This window comes from Penaeus monodon, unplaced genomic scaffold (assembly GCF_015228065.2).
Source record: "Penaeus monodon isolate SGIC_2016 unplaced genomic scaffold, NSTDA_Pmon_1 PmonScaffold_682, whole genome shotgun sequence".
Taxonomy (NCBI): domain Eukaryota; kingdom Metazoa; phylum Arthropoda; class Malacostraca; order Decapoda; family Penaeidae; genus Penaeus; species Penaeus monodon.
This window is the reverse complement of record NW_023661906.1, coordinates 35,407-57,289: the sequence shown is the minus strand read 5'-3', so window position 1 is coordinate 57,289 and position 21,883 is coordinate 35,407. Positions and strand designations below refer to the sequence as shown.

General features: G+C 56.5%; 1 protein-coding gene across 1 annotated transcript in view; it reads left to right on the top strand.

Annotated features, from left to right (window-relative positions):
- Positions 1 to 1,264: 1,264 nt before the first annotated feature.
- Positions 1,265 to 21,883, top strand: part of LOC119571552 — a gene marked incomplete at both ends in the record, with an annotated part of 51,461 nt that continues 30,842 nt past the window's right edge. Inside the window, 7 exon segments of the mRNA XM_037918805.1 lie at positions 1,265 to 1,436; positions 1,588 to 3,756; positions 3,848 to 3,893; positions 5,512 to 5,769; positions 5,901 to 6,792; positions 6,908 to 15,175; positions 15,217 to 21,834. Coding sequence (XP_037774733.1) covers positions 1,265 to 1,436; positions 1,588 to 3,756; positions 3,848 to 3,893; positions 5,512 to 5,769; positions 5,901 to 6,792; positions 6,908 to 15,175; positions 15,217 to 21,834 — 18,423 coding nt within the window.

The following is a 21,883-nucleotide window of genomic DNA, read 5'->3' as shown; positions in this document are numbered from 1 at the left end:
CACAGACAGACAGCCAAGCCAGCCAAAACCAGCAGCCCCACCCAGCAGAACAGCAGAACCAGACAAGAAGACCAACACAGACAGACAGACCAGACAGACCAGACAAACAGACCAGACAGACAGACCAGACAGACAGACCACAGACACAGGGGACAAACCCCCCCCAGAACAGACAGAACCCTCAGACAGACCAGAAACACCAGAACAACAGCCAGAAGCAGAACAGCAGAAGCAGAAACAGACAGACAAAAAGAAAGCAGAAGCCAGAAGCAGAACAAACAGACAAACAGACAGCCCAGCAAGCCACGCCCCCAGACAGGACAGACCCAGACAGACAGACACCAGACAGAGCACAGACCAAGCACAGCCAACAGAACCAGACAACAGAACACCAGCCACCCACAGAACAGAACCAGACAGACAGAGCCAGCCCAGACAGAAACGCCAGCCAGACACAGACAGCCCACCAGCCAGCAGAAGCAGACCAACAGCAGAACACAGACCCAGACAGGAACCCAACCCCAGACCAGCCAAAAACAGAACAGACCAGAACCGAACAGAAACAGCAGACAGAAGACCCAGACCAGACAGCAGACAGACAGCAGACAGAACCAGAAAACAGACAGACAGAAACAGCAAAGAAAGACAGACAGAAAGACAACCAGACAGACCAGAACAGACGCCCCACACAGCCCCAGAAGGCAGAGAACAGACACAGAAAGACAGACAGACCCCAGACAGAACAGCACAGAGACAGACACAACCCAAAAAACCAGGAAAACAGACACCAGCCAACAGAACAGACCAGAGACAACCCAGACACAGACACGCACCCCAGAGAAGACAGACAGACAGAACCAGAACAGCCCAGCAGACAAGACAGACAGACAAGACCAGACAGACAGACAGACAGCAGCACAGACCAAGACAGAGAACACAGAACATACAGACCAGAACACCAGACAGACAGAACCAGAGAGACAGACCCCACAGAACAGAACAGACAGCAGACCGCACCGACAGAGACCACAGACCCGAACAAACAGACCCCCAAGGCCAGACCAAGACAGCCAGACACAGCAGAGCCAGACCCCAGCAGACCAGCCACCCAGACAGAGAACACAGGGCACAGAACAACAGCGACCAAGCCGCAGACAGACAGCAGACAACAGAAAACAGACACCCCAGACAGACAGCCAGCACACAGCCAGACAGAAGACAGAAAAGACAAAGAACCAGCAGAACAGACAGAACCAGACAACAGCAGACAACAGACCCAGAACACCAGCAGACCACAGACAGCCCCCAGACAGACAGACAGACCAGAACAGCGAGCCAGACCACAGCACAGAACCAGCCAGCAGCAGATCCAGAAGCAGACCCAGCAGACAGAAGCCCAGACCGCAGCCAGCACCAGACCCAGCAGAAAACAGACAGCCCAGAGAACAGACAGCAGACAGACAGAACCCGACCGGCCACAGAGAACAGAACACAGCACAGCAACAGACAGAGCAGAACAGAACAGACAGCAGACCCAAACAGAAGAAGACACAGCCAGATCAGCAACCAGCCAGAACCAACAACCAGAACACAAAAGACAGCAGACCCCAGACAGCACCCAGAGACAGACCAACAGACCACCCCAGACAGACCAGCCAGCCAGCAGACAGCCCAGCAGACAAACCCAGCACAGCAGCCAGACAAGCAGCACCAGACAGAACAGAGCAAGAACCACAGAAGCAGACAAAGACAGCAGAAACAGAACCCGAGCAGAACAGCCAGACCAGCCACAGAACCAGACCCAGAGCCCAGACCAGACCAACAGACAGAGAACAACCAGACAGACCAGAACCAGCAGACACAGACAGCCAGACAGACCAGACAGAACGCCGCAGACAGACCAGCCCCAGAACAGACCACCAGCAGCCAGAACAGAGCCCAGACCAGACACAGACAGGACAGAAGACCAGCAGACACCAGCAGACAGACCCAAAGCACCAGACCAGCAGACCAGACAGCCCACCAGAACAGAGACAGACCCCAGACAGCCACCAGAACCAGAACAGCCCCAGCAGACAGCAAGAACACCCACCCAGATCCAGCCCAGAACGAGACCCAGCAGTCAGAAGCAGCCAGACAGGACCACAGAACAGCAGCAGAACGCACCAGACCAGACGACACCAGAGAAACAGACCAGCAGACACAGACAACCAGCAGCAACAAGACAGACCCGCCAGAACCCCAGACACAGACCAGAAACCAGACCCAACAGACAGACAGACAGACCAGAGACAGAGCCAACAGACCCCAGAAGCAGACCAGCAAGACCAGCAGCCAGAACCAGGACCAAGCAGAAAGAACAGCAGCAACACACAGACCAGAACCAGCAGCCCGTGGCAGGCCAGACAGAAAACCACCCAGACAGAACAGACCCCAGCCAGGCAGACCCAGAAACCAGACAGCAGCCCAGCAGAACAGACAGACCAGCAGCAGCAGGAACAGCCAGACCAGCAACCCCAAGCAGAGACAGACAGAAGACAGAAACCAGAAACAGACACCAGCCAAACCCAAGCAGCCGACAACAGCAGCAGCCAGAACAGCCAGACACAGACCAGACCAGCAACAGCAGCCCAGAAACAGAACCAGCAAAACCAACCAGAACAACAAAACCACAGCCAAGACAACGGGTGCACAGCACAGCCAGAAACCCCAGCCAGACAGCCAGCCCGACCAGAAGACAGAACCCAGACAGCAACCAGACAGCAGACACCACAGCACAGCCAGCCAGCAGACAGAAAACAGAGCAGCCCACAGACAGACCAGCCCCAAAACAGAACCCAGACCACAGAACCACAGCACAGACAGAGACAGAACCAGAACAGAAGCAGAAACGACAGAACCCAGAAGCAGAAGCCAGAAACCAGACAGACAGGCAGAACCGCACCAGCAGACAGACCCAGACAGAACAGACCAGACCAAAAACCCAGCAGACCCAGCAGAACCAGACAGACGCAGAATCAACGCACAACAGCACCCAGAACAGACACCAGCAAGCAGACAGACACAGACCAGAACAGACCAGACACCGACCAGCACCAGACAACAGACAGAACAGCACCCCCAGCACAGAACGAAGAAACACAGACAGACCAGACAGCAAGCAGACACAGACCAGCCGGGCCAAGACAGCAGCAACCAGAAGCAAAGCAGACAGCAGAAAGACCAGACAGAGAAGAGCCAGACACCGCCAAGACCAGGCAGAAGCAGACCAGACAAGAGCCACAGACAGCCAGACAGACAGCAGACAGCACCAGCAGACAACAACCACCAGACCCAGACCAGAAAGCCACCAGACCCAGCCAGACAAGACCACAGACAGACAGAAGCCCAGAAACCCAGAAACAGAACAGACCACCAAGACCCAAACAGAACACAGACCAGAGACCACAGAACCAGACCCACAAGAACAGAAACAGCGCCAACAGCAAGACCAGAACAGCCCGAACAGACAGCCAGCAACCAGACAGAACACAGAACAGACCAGCAGACCCAGCACCCAGCAGCCAGAACACAGACAGCCAGCACAGAACCCAGACAGAAAGCCAGAAGACCACAGCACAGACCCCAGCCCAGACCCAAGCAGAACGAGAGCAGACCAAGAACAGACCACAGACAGCCCAGAGAACAGACCAGCCACAAAGACCCACCAGACCAACAGACCAGGAACAGACAACCAGAAGCAACAACCAGACAGAAGCAGACCGACAGCCAGAACCAGACAGACAGAGAACCCCAGACACAGACACAGACCCCAGAACACAGACAGACCAGACAGCACACCCAGCAGACAGACAGAAACCCAGCCCAGACCAAACCCCAGAGCAGAAACCACAGCAGAAGCAGACACCAGACAGCACCCAAGACACCCCCCAGACAGCAGGGGGGGCAGACAAAGCAGAAAGGGCAGAACACAGCCCAGAGAACCCCCAGCAGCCAAAACCAGCCCAGAAAAGAACGCACAGCCCAGACAGCGACACCAAGACAGAACAGCCCAGACCCAGCCAACAGCAGAGCCACAAAACCCAGAACAGAAAACAAAAACACAGCACACAACCAGACCACCCAAGGAACAAGACCAAACAACCCACAGCAGAGACAGCAGAAGACACCCAGAACCGACAAGAACAAAAAACAAGGAAGACCCAGCAACAGCCACCAAACCAAAACAAGAACCCAAAGACAGCACCCCAAACCCCAGCCACAGACACCCGGCAGAGACAGCAGAAAACACAGCACCACCAAAAAGGAACAGACGGACACCAGAAGCCCCCAGACAGCAGACAGAACAGCAAAGGACAGCCCGCCAAAGAGCAACACCCACAGAACAGAAACCACAAGCAAACAGCAAAAGAACAGACCACAGAACCCCAAACAGACAGACAGAACAGCCAGACCCAGCCAGCAGACAGAAGAACGGGAAAAGACAGACAGCAGACCAAAGAACCCCAGAACCCACACCCAGAAGAAACAAAACCCAGACAGCACAGAAACCCCAGACAGGCGCCAGACCCAGACAGCCAGCAGACACAGACAGCCCAACCCAGCGCGAGGCAGAAAACCCCAGACAGACAGAGCAGCCCAGAAAAGAACGCACCAGAAGACAGCAGAGCACAGAACAGACCGCAGACCCAAAACAAAAAACCCAGAGCCGACCACAGACAGGCAGCAGCCCAACAGAACAGAAACGAAACCCCAGAAAAAAGAAGAAACCCAGATGGGGACGGGACCAGACAGCCAACCAACAGACCCCAGCCAGAGACAGCACCAGAACAGCAACCCAGACAGAGACCCCAGACCACAAGAAAACAGACCCAGACCCACACAGGAGCAGCACCCCCAAACCAGAAGACGCAGAACAGAACACAAAGCGACACCCAGCAGCAGAAAGCAGACCAGCAGACCACAGCCCAGACCGAGCACAGCAGAACAGACAGACGGGCCCAGCAACAGAACACCCAGACAGCCAACAGACGACAGAACAGACCAGAACAGCAGACACCCCCACCCAGAGCAGCAGAAGACCAGAGCAGCAGAACCAGCACCAGAACAGACACAGCAGACCGCCAGCCGACCAGCAGACAAGAACCACCGCAGACCCAGACCCACCAGACAGCCAGAAGCAGCAGGACAGACACAGACACCCCAAGCACCAGACCCCAAAGACACCAGACAGCCAGCAGACAGCACCCCCAGAACACCAGACAACACCAGAACACAGCAACAGAACCCAGAGACCAGAACCAGCCACCACAGGACCACCAAAAGCCCAGACCAGAAGAACCAGCAGCCACAGACACCAGATTTCAGAGCAGACCAACAGCCCAGACACCCCCAAGACCCACAGCAGAACAGACAGACAGACCCAACAGACGCAGACAGAACACAGACACCACAGCCAGAACAGCCAGACCAATCAGAAGCCAGAACAGAACCCCAGCAGACCCCAGAAAGACAGCAACCAGAACAGCAAGCCCACCAGCACCAGCACAACCGCAGACACCCAACAACCAGACCACACAGAACCAGCCAGACAGACAGCACAGCAGAACCACCAGAAGCAGAGACAGACCAGACCGGAACCAAAGCAGCAGAGAACCAGACCACCAGACCACAGACAACGCAAGACAGACCCAGACCCACCAGACCAGACCCAGAAGCCACAGCAGACCACCCAAAAGCAGACACACCCAGGACACACAGAACCAGAAGGCAGCCAAAACAGAACACAGACCAGACAACAGACCAGACAGACCAGACACCCAGCCAGAGCAGAACAGCAGCACAGCCCAGCCCAAACAGGCAGACAGCAGCCCAAGACAGAGCAAAACCCCAAGCCACAGCAACGACAGCCAGCAGCCAGACCACAGACAAGACCCAGACAACCCACGGGACAGCCCAGACAGAAGACAGAACCCCAGACCACAGACAGCCCCCCGCAGCAGACCCCGACAGACAGGCCAACCAGCACAACCCAGCAGAACAGAACGCCCACACCAGCCAACCACCCCCAGCAGACAGAACCCGCCGACACCAGACCAGACGCAGCCAGCAGAAGACCAGACAGACACACCAGACAGCAACCCACCCAGCAGCAGCAGAAAACAGCCAGAGCCAGACAGCACGCACAGAACAGCAGAAGCAACAGCAGAAGACAACCCAACAGCAGGACAGAACACAGCCAGCAAGCCCCAGAACACAGACCCCAGACAAACCAGAACAGACCAGACAGAAAAACAGCACCAGAAGCAACCCACCAGCACCCAGACCCAGACCACCAGCACACCCAGAACGCCAGACCAGCCCGCGCAGCAGCCAGAACAGCAACCCAGCCAGAACCAGAACAGACCAGACGACCACAAGAAACCCCCCAGACAGACCCCCAGCGCAGCACAACCAGCACAAAAGCCCAGACAGCCACCAGCAGACCCACACCCAGAACAGACAGCACCACAGACACAGCCAGCAAACACACAGACCGACCCAAGACAGACCAGAACCAAAACAGCAGAACACACAGAACGGGAACACACCCAGAACACCAGACAGAACCAACAGCCAGAACAGACAGCAGAACCACCCAGAAGCACCAGAACGACAGCAGAACAAAACCAGCCCAGCAGACAGACAAGCCAACCCAGCAGACAGAACCAAGCCCCAGCAGCAGCCAGCACAGAACCGAGAACACAGAACAGAACAGACCAGACAGAACCCAGACAGACCCCAGACAACCCAGCAGAAGAACAGACAGACCAGCCAAGAACAGCAGACCCAGCAGACAGACACCCCCCAGGAACAGACAGACCCCAACCACCAGACCAGACAGACAACCCCCAGCCCACCGAAGCAGACCAGCCCCACCAGACAGCAGCACCCAGAACCAGAAGCAGCCAGAACAGACACAGCCAGACAGACAGCCCCAGCAGACACCAGACACACACAAAACCCCAGACAACCAGCCCCCCAGCAGACAGAAAGGACCAACACAGCCCAGCCAGCAGAACAGCCAAGAACAAGACACCAAGCAACCAGACCAGAAAGCCAGAACAGCCAGACAAGCACCCAGCAGAACCAGCCCCAGCAAGACAGAGAAGACCCCGAACAGCACAGACCCCCAGAGAACAGCAGCAGACCAGACACCACAAGACAAACCAGACCAAGACCAGACAGCCCCCAGCCGAACAGAGCCAGAACCAGCAGACAGACAAACAGACACCCCAGAACAGACCAGAGACCAGCCCACAGAACAGACACCAGCCCAGCAGACCACAGAAGCCCCCAGCAGCAGAAGCCAGCAGACCCCAGACAACACAGCACAAACAGACAGCACAGACCAGAAAGCAGAACCAGACAGAACAGACAGACCCAACACCACCCAGACAGAAGCCCAGAGAAGACCAGACACCCCAACCAGAGACAGCACGCAAGACGAGACAGACCAGCAGAACCCAGCACAACAGACCAGACCCCGCCAGACCAGACCAAGAACAGCCAGCCGACAAAACCAGACCAGAACAGACCCCGCCAGAGCAGACAGCACCCAAGACAGCAGCCACCCAGACAGACCCAGAAACACAAAAGCAGACAGAGACCAGCAAACAGAACGCCAGACAGACAGACAGAACCCCCGCAGCAGAAGAACAGCAGCAAACCCAGAACAGCCAGCAGACCAGGACCCCAGAAGAGACAGACCAGAACAGAACCCCAGCCACACCAAGAAAACAGCACCAGCACAGAAACAGACACCAGCCAGACCAGCCACCAGACCCACCCAGACCCAGACAGCCAGACCCCAGAACCACCAGAACAGCCAGCAGACAGCAGAAGCACCAAGCACAACCAGACAAGAAAGCAGAGCCCAGCCCAGAACCAGCAGACCAGACAGACGAAAACAGAAACCAGAAGAACCCACAAGCCCAGCAAGACACCCAGCAGAACAACCAGACAGCAGCCCCAAGCAGAAACAGAAACCAGAACAGCAAACAGAACCAGGACCCAGAGAACAGCAGACCCCCCCCAGACGACCAAGCCCAGACCACAGACACCCGACAGACCAGAGCAGACAGACAGACAGACACAGAACCAGACACCACCCACAGACAAGCCCAACACCCAGAACAAAACCCAAAAAAACCCCACCAGCAGAACCCCCAGACCAGACCACAGCACAGAAGACCAGCAGAAACAAAGAAAACAGAAACCACCCCAGAAAGGCAGCGCCTTTTCAGACAGCCCGCCAGACAAAAAAGCAGACCCCAGACGCCGCAGCCCCCCCAGAACCCGGGGAAACCCAGACCCAAACCCAGCCCCAGAAAACCGACAACCAACCAGAACAGCCAAACCACAGACGAAACAAACCCAGCGGCCAGAAACCAGAAACAGAACAGACAGCAACCCACAGAACAAAGCAGCCAACCAGCCACCAGAAGACCCAACAGAAAAACCAGAACCCAGCACAGACAGCCCAGACGCAGACCAGACAGAAGCCAGCCAGCCAGACCCCCCAGACAAACAGACCAGACCAGCCAGACAGACCACCCAGACCAACCACCCCCAAAACCCAGACCAAACCCCCCAAAACAGAAAAGGGGCCAGCAGAAAAACCAGACCAGAACACCCCAGACAGACAACAGCCACCACAGACCCAGCCCCAGCAGAACACCAGACCACCAAAACAGAAACCCCCACAGCAACCCAGCCCAGAACAGAAACAGCCAGCCCCCAGAACACCCCAGAAACAGAACAACCCCAGAGAAGGCAGAAGAAAAGACCACCAGCCAAGACAGACCCCACAGACCACCCAGCCCAGACAGAGACCAGACCACAGACAGACACCCAGACACCCCAGCAGAGACCAGAACCAGACAGACCACCCCGAACAAGAAAGCAGCAGAAGACCCCCAGCCAGAACCAGCCACCAACCAGACAGCCCCCCAGCAGACCAAGACAGAAGCCAGACAGACAGCCACAGACCAGCAGACCGCCAGCAGACAGACCAGAGACAGCAGAACAGCACAGAAACAGCACCACAGCAGACCAGCAGACAGCCAAGAACAGACCCAGAAGCAGACCACAGAACCACCCACAGACCCCAGCCCAGAGACAGAACCAGACAGACAGACCCAGCAGAAGCCCAAGCGCCAGCAGCCACAGAACCAGCAGCCACAGACCAGAAAGCACCCAGCCCACAGACCAGAACCAGAAGCAGCAGCAGCAGCCCCAGCAGACCAGACCACCGACCAGCCCAGACAGCCCAGAACCAGAAGCCAGACCACCAGAAAGCCACAGACAGCACAAAAACCCAGCAGACACCCAGACAAAACCAGAAGAAGATCAGACAGAACCAGAACCCCCAACAACCCCAGAACAGACAGCAGACCAGACCCAAAAGCACCAGGAAACAGCCAGAAAGGCAGAGGCCACAAGAACCAGAAACCACAGACCACAGACCCAACACCAGAACAGCAGACAACCAGACAGCCAAGCAGCAGAACAGCAGGCCCAGAGACCAGACCCCAGACCAGCACACAGAAACCAGAACAGACAACAGACACAGACAGAAGACAGCCAGAGCCAGACCAGCCAGCAGAGAAAGGGAACCAGACCCAGCAGCAACAACCAGACCCAGACAGCACAGAACCCCAGCAGCCCCAGACAACCAGAAAGACCCAGCCCAGACAGAACAGACCCAGAACAGACAGCCCCAGACAAGAACAGAACCAGCAGCCCAGACAGAAGCAGAACAGCAGAGCACAGCACACAGCCAGACCAGAACAGAAAAACCCAGCAGACCAGCCAGAAAACAGACAGAGAACCAGACCCCAGAGCCAGACCAGACCAGACCAACAGCCAGCAGACAACCCCAGCACCAGCCAGACAGACCAGCAGAAAAGAAGACCCAGACAGCCCAGCACCAACAGACAACCCCAGAAGCAGAAGAGACCAGCCCCCAGACAGAAAAGCCAGCCCCAGAACCAGAACGACCCAGAGCAGACCCAGACAGACAGAAGCCAGACAGAACCACCCCAGCCAACCCAGCCAGCCAGACCCAGCCAGCCACCCAGACAGAAAGCAGACCCCCACAGACCGCCAGACCAGAACCAGACCCCAGCCAGAACCCAGAACAAGCCCCAGACACAGAAGCAGACAGAAAGACCACAGACCCCAGAACCAGAAGCCAGAACCACAACAGCAAAACCCAGACCCAGACCAGCCCCCAGCCCAGAAAGACCAAGACCAGCAGAACCCAGACAGCCCAGAACAGAACCCAGACCACAGAGCCAGACACCACAGAAGCCCCAGCCAGCCAGACACCCAGCCAGCCAGACCAGAAGCTCAGCCACCAGACCCAGACAGACCAGCCAGACCAGCACAGAAGAACCAGCAGAACCAGACAGAACAAAACCAGCCAGCCCCCCAGCAGAAAAGCCACAGCAGAAGCAGACCACAGAACAGCCAGCACCAGCAGACAAAAACCCAACCGCCCCAGCCAGAAACGCAGAGCAGACCCAGCAGACAGCCAGAAGCAAGACAGCAGCCACCCCAGCAGACCAGCCAGACCACCAGCCAGCACCAGCCCCCAGAAACCAGACAGCCCAGCCCAAAGACCCCCAGACAGCAGAAAACAGCAGAGAACACAGACCCAAACAGAACAGAACCAGCCAGAACCACCAGCAACAGAACCGACACCGAACCAACCACCCAAACCGGGAAACACCAGCCGAACCCCAGACAGACAGAACCCAGGCAGCAAAGACACAGACAGACAGACAGCCCAACCCCCAACCCCCACAGAAAAAACACGCAGCCCCAGACCCAGAACAGAAACGAAAAACCCCCAGACCAGCAGCGGGCCAGAAACCAAACAGACGGGCCCCAGCAGAAGAAACCCCCAGACACAGACCCAGAAAACACAGAACCACCAGACCCAGCCAAACAACCAACAAGAAAAAGCCAGACCAGAACCAGAAAAACAGCACCGGGAGCCCAGAAAGACCAGCCACAGACCAAAGAAAAACAAGCAGCAGACCAGAAAAGCAGCAGCCCAGAACAGACCCCAAACCCCCAGAACCCCAGCAAAAGAACCAGAACCCAGAAGCCACAGACGCAGGACAGCAAAAACCAGCCAGCACCAGCCCCCAAACCAACCGACGCCCCGGGAACCAAGACCCAAACCCCAGCCCAGAACCAGAGACCAGCCCCCAGCCAGACAGCCCAGAAAGGGCACCCCACAGCAGACCCAAGCAGAAAAGACAGGCCAGCGGAAACCCCCCACACCCAGACAAACCCACCAACCAGAAAAGGAAGAACAGACAGAAAGCCCCAGCAGCCAGACAGCGGGAACCCAAAAACCAAGACCAGCAACAGAAGACACCCAGACAACCCCGAACCCAAAAGACCCAGACCCCAGAACAGACAGACGACCGCAGCCAACCAGGGCCCCCAAACAGAAAGACAAAAACAGAACAGAAAAACCGAAACAACCAGCCAAACAGCAGAAAAAAGAACAGGCACCAGCAGCGACACAGCAGCCAGACCAGCCAGAAGCCCAGAGCCAAAACCAACACACCAGACAACACCAGCAGAAACCAGAAGCCGACCAAAGCCCCAGAAACCAAACAGCCCCAGACAGACAGAACCAGAAGAACCAGAAAAAGCCGCAGAGACCCAGAAAACCAGAACCACAGCCACAGACGCACCAAACACAAAACAGACCCCAGACCAGCACAGAACAGACAGCAGAACGGGCCAGACCAGACCAGAACACCGCAGAACCCCCAGCCGAGCCAGCACAACAACAGACCCAACAGCCAGACACGCCAACAGACCAGCAGAAACAACAAGCACACAGCAAAAGCAGACAGCAAGCCAGACCAGCCAGAAGACCCAGCACCACCAGACCAGAAGCAACCCAGAACCCACAGCCCAGACCAGCCCAACCCCCAAGCACAACAGACAGCAACAGCACCAGAACAGCCACAGACACCCCCAGCCAGACCACCAGCACCCACAGCCGACAGACCAGACACAGAACCAAACCCAGACACAGCCACAGACCAGACGACCCCAACCACAGACGAGACACCCAACAACGACCACCCACAGCCACAACAGAACAGACACACAGAACCAGAAGGCAGCACCACAAAACAGACCACCAGAACCACACACACCCACAGACCCACAAACACAGAAGACACAGACACCACCAACACACCCAGCCACAGCACAGCCCCCCAAGACCAGAAAGACAGCCACAGCACACACCAACACCCAACCCAGACCAACAGACCAGACCACCAAACCCCCAGAAACCCAGACCCCCCAGAACAAGCCAGAAACCAGAAAACAGACCAGCCAGACACACCAACCAGAACCACACCAGACCAGAACACAAACCCAGCCCACCAGAAGCCAGCAGACAACACCCCAAGACCAGAACACAGCAACAGCACACCAAAACCACCAGACAGACCCACAACCAGCAACAGACCAACAGAGCACCCCACAAAAACCCACCAGCAGCAGAACCACCAGCAGCCCCAGACCCCAAACACCACCAAGACACCAGCAGACACCAGACAAAACAACCAGAACCACCAGAAAGACCCAGACCCAGCACAGCCCCCAAAGGACAGAGCCAACAAACAAAGCCACGGCCGACAAGAACCCAAGCCAGAAAAACAGCAGACCCAGACAGCAAGAACAGCCAGAAAGAAAAACCCACAGCCCACCAGCACCCACCAGAACAAACACCAGACAGACCAGCAGAACAGCAGAACAGAACAGCACCAGAACAGAACACACCCAAAGGCACAGACCCAACACAGAACAGAAAGCCCACCAACACACCCCACCAGCACACAGCAGCACACAGACAGCCACCCACCAGACCCCAAAACAGACAGCCCACCGACCCCAGCACAGACGCAGAAGCCCCAGAAACCCACCAGCAGACAGCAGACCAGCAGCGCAGACAGCAGAACCAGCACACAGACCAAGGAAAAAGACAACCGACCCACAGCCACCCAGCCACAGACCACCAGCAACGACAGAACAGCCCCCCCCAGAGACCCCAACCCAACCGACCAACAACCCACCACACAGAACCAGAACACCCCCAGCAGCCCCCACACCAACAGCAACCAGAAAAAAACCCACCAACAGAACCACCCAGCACACCAGCCACAACCAGCAGCCCCAGACACAGAAACAGACAGCCCAGCACCAGAACCCAGAACCAGCACCAGCCAGCCACCACCACACCAAGACGCAGCAGCCCAGCAGCACAGACCAGAACCAAAAACCAGCACAGACAGACCCAAAACACACCCAGAAGACTCCCAGACAACACAGACCACACAAACACACCAGCAGACAGCCCAGACAGCCACCACACCCCACAGCCAGCCACAGACCCCCACCAGACAACAGAAGACACCAGCCAGGCACACAGACCCAGCCAAGCAGAAACCACACCAAGACCAGCCACAGGGGCCCCCCCAGCCCCCGAACACAGACAGAACCACCAGCCAACCAGCACAACCAACCCAGACAGACCAGCAGCACAACAGACCCAGACAGAGCACCAGACCACCCACAGACCCACACACCCAACCAGCCCCCCAGAACAGACCCCAAGCCAGACAGACAGACACCAGCCACCCACAGACAGCCACACCACACCAGAAACACCCCCGAACCAGACCCAGACCAGCAACACCAGAACCAGACCAGACCCCAAACCCAAAGACCACAGCACACAACCCAGCCCCAGCCACCCAGCCCCGCCCAGAGACCCACCAGCAGCACAAAGCCCCAACAACCCAACAACAGCCCAGCCAGACCAGAAAGAACAACACCACACAGCAACAGACCAACAACAGACAGAACCCCAGCCACAACAGACCAGAACCAACCACCACCCAGCACAGAACCAGACACACAAACCCCAGACCCCACACCCAGACCAGAAGCCAGACAGAAACCAGACAGCCCAGCACAACCCAGCCGCACCCAGCAAACAAAACAGACAAAAACCACAGAAAACAACCCAGCCCACCAAGACCCCAGCAGACAACCAGACAGCAGACCAGACAGCAGCAGCCCCCACACCCAAACCAAGATCAAACCCAAAAAACACAACCCAACAGACCAACACCAAGCCAAGCAGAGCCCCGACCCAACAGAACCCCAGACCAGCACCAACAGCACCCAGACAGCCCAGACACACCCCACACCAGCCCCCACACCAGACACCAACCAAGCCCACCACACCCAAAACACAGACCAACCCACCCAGAAGACAGACCAGCAAAACCACAGCCACCCACCAACCCAAGAACAGCAAACAGACCCCCCAGACAAGCCCCCCACCAGCCAGACCCCAGCCGGGCCCAAACCAGACAACCAACCCACACCAGCAGACCAGCCAGAACCACCCCCAGACAGAACCAGAAAACCCCCAGACCAGCAACCAGACAGCCACACCCAAACCAGAACCCAGACACCACCAGAACCAGACAGACACCCCAGCCGCCAGCAGCCCACCAAGACCCAGCCCAACAGCAACCAACCCACAGACAACAAACCACCAAACCCAAACAGACCAGCAACAGACCGCCCCCAAAACCACCACCACCAAACCCCCCACACCCAGACCCCCACAGACCAGACAGAACCAAACCCAGACCACAACAACCCAACCAACAGACAACCAGCAAACAAAGACCACAAACAGCCCCCGACCCAGAAGCACCAAACCAACACCCACACCGAAAAAACCAGACCCACAGCAAGACCAGCCCAGACCACCCAGCCAACCAAAACAGCCAACCCAGACACCACAGACCCCACCCCAAGCCACCAACACCAGCAAAACACAGCACAACAGACAACCAGACCCCCAACCAGCCAAAACAGACCCAACCAACCCAACACCCAGAGCACCAACCAGCAGCCCAGACAACCAGCCGCCACAACCAACAGAGACCAGCCACCAGGCCAGCAGACCAGACCAACAGACAACCACCAACCCACAACAACCAACAGAAGAAGACCACCAGCACCAGCACCCACACAGACAGCAACCAGCACACAGGACCACCCGCAGCAAAAGGCCAGAACCCAGAACAGCACAACCCCCACAAAAAACCACAGGACAAACAGACCACCCAGAGACCAGAACCACAGACAGACCAGCCCACAGAACAGACAGACCAGCCAACACAGAAAAACAGCACGCAGAAGACACACAGACAAAAACCAACCCAGACACAGAACAGACAGACACCAGCAGCAGAACCACCACACCAACAGACCACAAGCAGACAGCCAGCAGAACACAGACCCAGAACCAAACACAGCCAGCAGACCCAGAAACAGACCAGACCAGACACAGACGACAGAACAGACCAGCAAGACCCACAGAGGAAGACAGCAAAACAAAACCCCCAAAAGACACAGCCAGCAGACCAGCCCAACCAAACCCACAAAGAACCAGACAGACAGACCAGAAGCCCCAGCAGACGACCAGACCAAAGACCCAGCCAACACAGACCACCAGACCCACAGACAGACCAGAAGCAAGAAAAACCAGACAGCCAGACAACAGCCAGAACCAGAACAAACCAGCCAAAAACCCCAGAAAAAGAGACCAGACCGACAGACCCACAACCGACAAGACAGAGGACAGCCCAAGCACCACAGAACAGCCCAGACAGACCCCCCAGACCAACAGAGCAACAACCAGAAGAAACAGCCAGACCCAAAACCAAGACGCCACAAACAGACCCAGCAGCACCAACAACAGACAGACACAGACAGCACCACAGACCGCCAGACACACCCACAGAAAACCCAGACCAACCAACAAACCACAAAACAACACCAGACCAGAACACAGACAGCCAGAACAGACCAAAACAACCAGCACAGACCGCCACCCGACCAGACCCCCCAGACAGACAGACAACCAGACCCCAAAACCAACCCAACAGACAGACCAGCAGACCCAGAACACAGACAGACAACCCCAGAACAACCGAAGCCCCAGCAGACCCAGACCAAGCAGCCCAGCACCGAAAAACAGAACAGACCCCAGCCAGACAGAGAGCACCCACAGACCAGACAGCAGACCCCAACACCAGAACCAGACAGCCACAACAACAGCCCAAACCCCCACACAGAACAGCAAGCCCAGCACCCAGACAACCCAGACCCAAACCAAGACCAAGACAGCCAGACAACAGCCACAGACAAGACCAAGCAGAACCCCAGACAGACGAACCAGACAGACAGACCCAGACAGACAGCACAGAGACAGCAGCCACCCAGCAGACCCAGACCCAGAGACAGACCAGACAGACAGAGGACCAGAAGCCAGACCCAGCCCCAGACCAGCAAACACCCCACAAGCAGAAAAGCCACGAACCAGCAAGACCACAGACAAGAGCCCCCAGCCAGACACACCCAGACCACAGACAGCCCAGACAGAAACCCCAGAGACCGAACACCACAACAGACCAGCACAGAGACCCCAGCCCAGACACCCACAGCAACCACCAGCACACCAGAACAGACCAGACAGACCAGCACAGCCAGCAGAAAGAGACCCAGACCCAAACAGCCCAGCCCAGACAAGACAGCACACAGAGACAACGGGAACCGCAGCCCAGCAAGAAAAGCCAGACAGAACACCAGACAGACCCGACCAGCAGAGAACAGCCAGGACCCCAGCGACAGACCCGAACAGACCCAGAACAGCACAGCAGAGCAGACCAACCAACAGAACCCAGTAACAGACAGACGAACAGACAGACCAGCCACCCAAAACACCAGCCAGAAACCCCACAACACCAACAAGAAACACAGACCCCAAACAGCCCCAGACACACCACAACCAGGACCCACCAAAACGACACCAGACCCCCAGACAGAACCAACCCAGCCCACACACAGACCCCAGCAGACCCAACCAGCCACAACAGACCAACACCGACAGAACCACAGCAGCAGCCCCAAACAGACAGCAGCCCACAAGCCCCAGACAGACCGCCAGAAACCAGACAGACCCCACAGAACAAGACCAGACAGAGACAGCCAGCCCGGAAGAGCCAGAGAGAGCAACCCAGACCACAGAACCAGACCAGCAGACAACAACAGCGACCACCAGACAAAACCCCAACAGCCAGACCAGACCACACCAGACAGAAAGCAGACAGAACACACAGGAACAGCACAGCCCGCAGAAGACCACACCCACAGCCAGAAAACAACCGACCCAGAACAGACACACAGCACAGCAGACCAGACCCACAGCACAGCAGACCCAACAGACACCACCAGACAGCCCCAGAGACAACCAGACAGAACCAACCCACAGAAAGACAGACCCAGAACAGCCCAACAGGCCCCAAACACAACAAGCACCCCAAACGCAGACAGACCCAGACCAGCCAACACCCAGCACCAGAAACAGAACCCAACACAGCAGCAGCCACCCACAGAACCAGACCCAGACAAACGGGCCCCCAGCCCAGAGACAGACAGAAACCAGAAGCACCGACACCCAACAGACGAACCCACAGCAGACCAACAACAAGAGGCACAAAACCAAGCCCCAGACCCCAGACAAGAAGCAGACCAGCCCCACACAGACCAGACACACAGACCCAGCACACCAACCAACACCAGACACAGGGCCACCAGACACCAGACAGCACAAAACCCCAAGCCACAGACCCACAACAGCACCACAGACAAAAAAGACCAACAACAGAACAGACAGCCAGACAAAAGACCCAGAACAGCCAGCACGAAAGACAGCAGCCAGCCACAACGAAGCACAGCAGACCCAGCCCCCCGACAGACAGACAACAGAACCCAGACAGACAGAAGCCAACCAGCAGCAGACAGAAGACCCAGACACACAGACCCAGAAGCCAGCCAGCACCCCCCAGACCAGACAGACAGAAGACCCCAAGCCCACAGAACAACAGCCGCAGCCACGCAGACCAGACCAGACAGACACAGAAAACAGACAAAACCAGACCACAAGCGCCAGACCAGACAGCACAGAACCAAGCCCACACAGACCACCAACAGCAGAACCCAGACCGCACCAGAGCCAACGCAGACAGCCACAGAAACCACCCCGAGACAGAAGACAGAACCAACACAGCCAGAACAGACGACAAACAGACAACGACAGCCAGACCAACCAGACAGAGCAGCACCAGAACCCAGACCAGACAGACAGCCCCAACAGAAACCAAAGAAACAGACCCAGAACACCAGCAGACAGACCAGACCGAGCGACACACCCAGACAGACAGACCACAAACAGAACCCAGACCACCAGACCGACCAAAGACAGACACCAGAACAGCCAGAAGAACCCCCAGAACCAGCCAGACAGCAGAACACAGACCCAAACCACAGACAGACCACCACCCAGAAGACAGACAGCACACCACCAGAACAGACAGACCACAGACAAAGAACCCACAGACCCAGCCCAAACAGAACCCAGACAACAGCAAGACAGCCAGACAGACCAGCAAACACACAACAGACACAGCACAGACAGAAGCCACCAGACAGACCCAACAAGCACACCCACAGAGCAGGAAGCAGACAGAACAACCAACAAACAAGCCCAGACAAAGCAGCAAAGCCAGACAGACAGCAGGAAGCCAAGACCAGACAGACCAGAAAACCCCACAAACAGACCAGACCCAGCCGCAGAACAGACAAAACAGACAGCAGCCAGAACACCCAGAGACAAACAGACAAAAACAGCAAGAGCCAGACCAGACAGCAGAACAACAGCCACCAGACACGACCCAACAGCCCGAGCCCCCAGCCAGACAGGCCCACAGACCAAAACAGAACAGCAGCCCAGCAGCACCAGACAGCCACAGCAGACCACAGACCCAGAACAGCACACAGAACAGACCAGACCGCGAGCCGAACACAGCCAGACAGACACCCCCAGGACAGCACCAAGCAACCGCCCAACCACAAACAGCAGACAGAAAGCCCACACCAGACCCAAACACAGACCCAGACCAGACACAACAGAAAAGACCAGCAACAACCAGACAGACCAGACCGGGAAACACCAGCAGCAGACCACACAGACCCCAGACCAGCAGCCACACAGACAACACAGACAACAGAACCAAACAGACACAGCCCACCCCACAAAACCAGACCCAGCAACCACCCAACCAGAAACCAGACCAGAACCAGCAGCACAGAACCAGAACACCCCACAGACAGACAGCAGACCCAGACAACACAGCCAACACAGCACCCAGCCCAGACAACAGAACCACAGACCGACAGACAGCCCAGACCCCCCAGACCAACAGACACAACAGAAGACGCCCCAGACCGCCAGAACAGCCCGCCCCCAAAACCAGCAGAAAAGCCAGCCAACAACAGACACCAGACAAAGCCAGACAGACCCCACAGACCCACAACCAGAACAAGACAGAAGACAAACAACCCCAGAACCAAAACCCCGACAGACCCAGACAACACCGGCCAGAAACCGACACAGACCCAGACCAACACAGACCAGAACAGAAGCCAAGACAGACAGCCCAACACCAGACGACCCAGACAGACAAGACCCAGAAACCAACCCAGCACCAAAAACCAACAGACCAACAGAACCAGAGCCACCCAGCAGACACAGCAGACAGAAAGACCGACCAAGAACCCAGCACAGACAGACCACCAAACAAAAGGACCCCCCCCACAGAACAGAGCCAACAAACCAGAAACACCCCCACAGCACACCCACAGCCCAGACAACCAGAAGCCAGACACAGAACAAAAAGCAGACACAGCCGACCCCCCAGACACAAGACCAGACACAACCGAACAGCCAGACAGACAGCGACCAGAAAAACCAGAACAACAGCAAGGCCACCCCAGCAACAGACCAGACCCCAGAGACAGAAGACCACAGACAAAGCCAGACCAGCAGACCAGACACAGACACAAGCCCAGACCGCCAGAAAACCCAAACAGACACCAACACCAAACACAGACCAAAACCACAGCCCAGCAGACACAAGCCACCAGAACAAGCCAGACCCCAGACCGACCACAGACAGACGGCCAAACCCAGAAGAAACCAGACAGAAACCCCAGAGAACCAGACCCAGAGACCCAGACACAGGCAGAAACCGCAGAACCACGACAGACCCAGCCAGGAACCCAGAGACACAGAGCCCCAGACAGACCAGCCCACAGACAACAGACCAGAACAGCCCAGACAACACAGAAAACAGCACCACCCAGACAACCCAGCAACAGAGCCCAGAAGCCCAGCGCCAGAGACAGACAAGACACAGACAGACCCCAACAGACACCACACAGCAACACCAGAACAACACCCACAGACAGCCAGACCACAACCAAGCAACCAGACCAGCCACCCAGCACCAGACAAACCAGCAGAACAACAACAGCCACAGACAGAACAACCAAAAACCAGACAGAACCAGCCCCAGACAGAACCAAAAACCAAAAACCCAGAACCCAGCAGACAAAGAAGCCACAGACCGACCCGACCAGCCCCACAGAAAGAAGACCAGCCCGACCCACCCAGCAGAAGCACAAGACCAGCAAAGACCAGACAGCCAGACCACAGACCAGACCACCAACAACCAGAAGACCGAACAGCAGCAGACCCACACAGAACCCAACAGACAGAACAGACCACAGAAAAGCAAGACACCCACAGCCAACAACAGACCACCAAAACAGACAACCCAGACAACAGACAACAGAGACCCAGAAGCCAGAGAACACCCAGACAGAACCAGAACCCAGACAGACCCCAGAACCAGCCAGCCCACCAAAGGACCCACCCCAGACAGAAACAGACAAAAAGCGCCAGACCAACCCCCACACCAGACAACAAAGAACCAGACAGACCAACACCACAGGCCACCAGAAACCAGAACAGCAGACCAGACCAGCAGACAGACCCACAGACAACCCAGCACACAGAAAACACAAGACCACCACACAAAAGACAACAGCAGAGAAGCAGAGACAGACAGACCACAGAACAGACACAGAATACAGACAGCAGACCAACCAGACACCAGAACCCCCAACAACAGCCAGACCAGAACAGAAGAAACAGACAGACCACACGGGCCAACAGACAAACAACCAGACCCAGACCCAACAGAAACAGGCACAGACACCCCACCCACCACAGCACACAGACAGAGACAAACAGCCAACCAAGAAACCACCACAGCAGACAGACCAGACCACCGACACAGACAGAGCCACACAGAAGACACCAGAACCAAACCACAGACCAGGCCAGACACGACACCCAACCAAACCAGACCCAGACAGAACCACAGAGAAACAACCCAGACCAAGAACAAAACAGCCACAGCCGACCAGAACCAGACACCAGACCACAGACAAACCCAACCAACCCAGAAGAACCAGGCGCACACAACCAGACCCGACCAGAACCAGCACCAGCCACCCCAGACAACCGACCCCCAGAAAGAAAGAGACCAAGACCGACAGACAGAACACAGACCAGAACCAAAAGGGCCCAGACCAGACCAACAGAAAACCCAGAAGACCACAGCAACAAAGACCAGACCAGCCGACCAGACCCCAGACAGCAGACCAAGAACACCCAGCAGACACAGACAGACCAGAACCACCAGACCAGACCCAGACCACAGACAAACAAACCCAGAACAGAACAACAACCAGCAGCAGGCCCAACAAACCCAGAACAGCACAAAACCGACAGACAGACAAACCCACG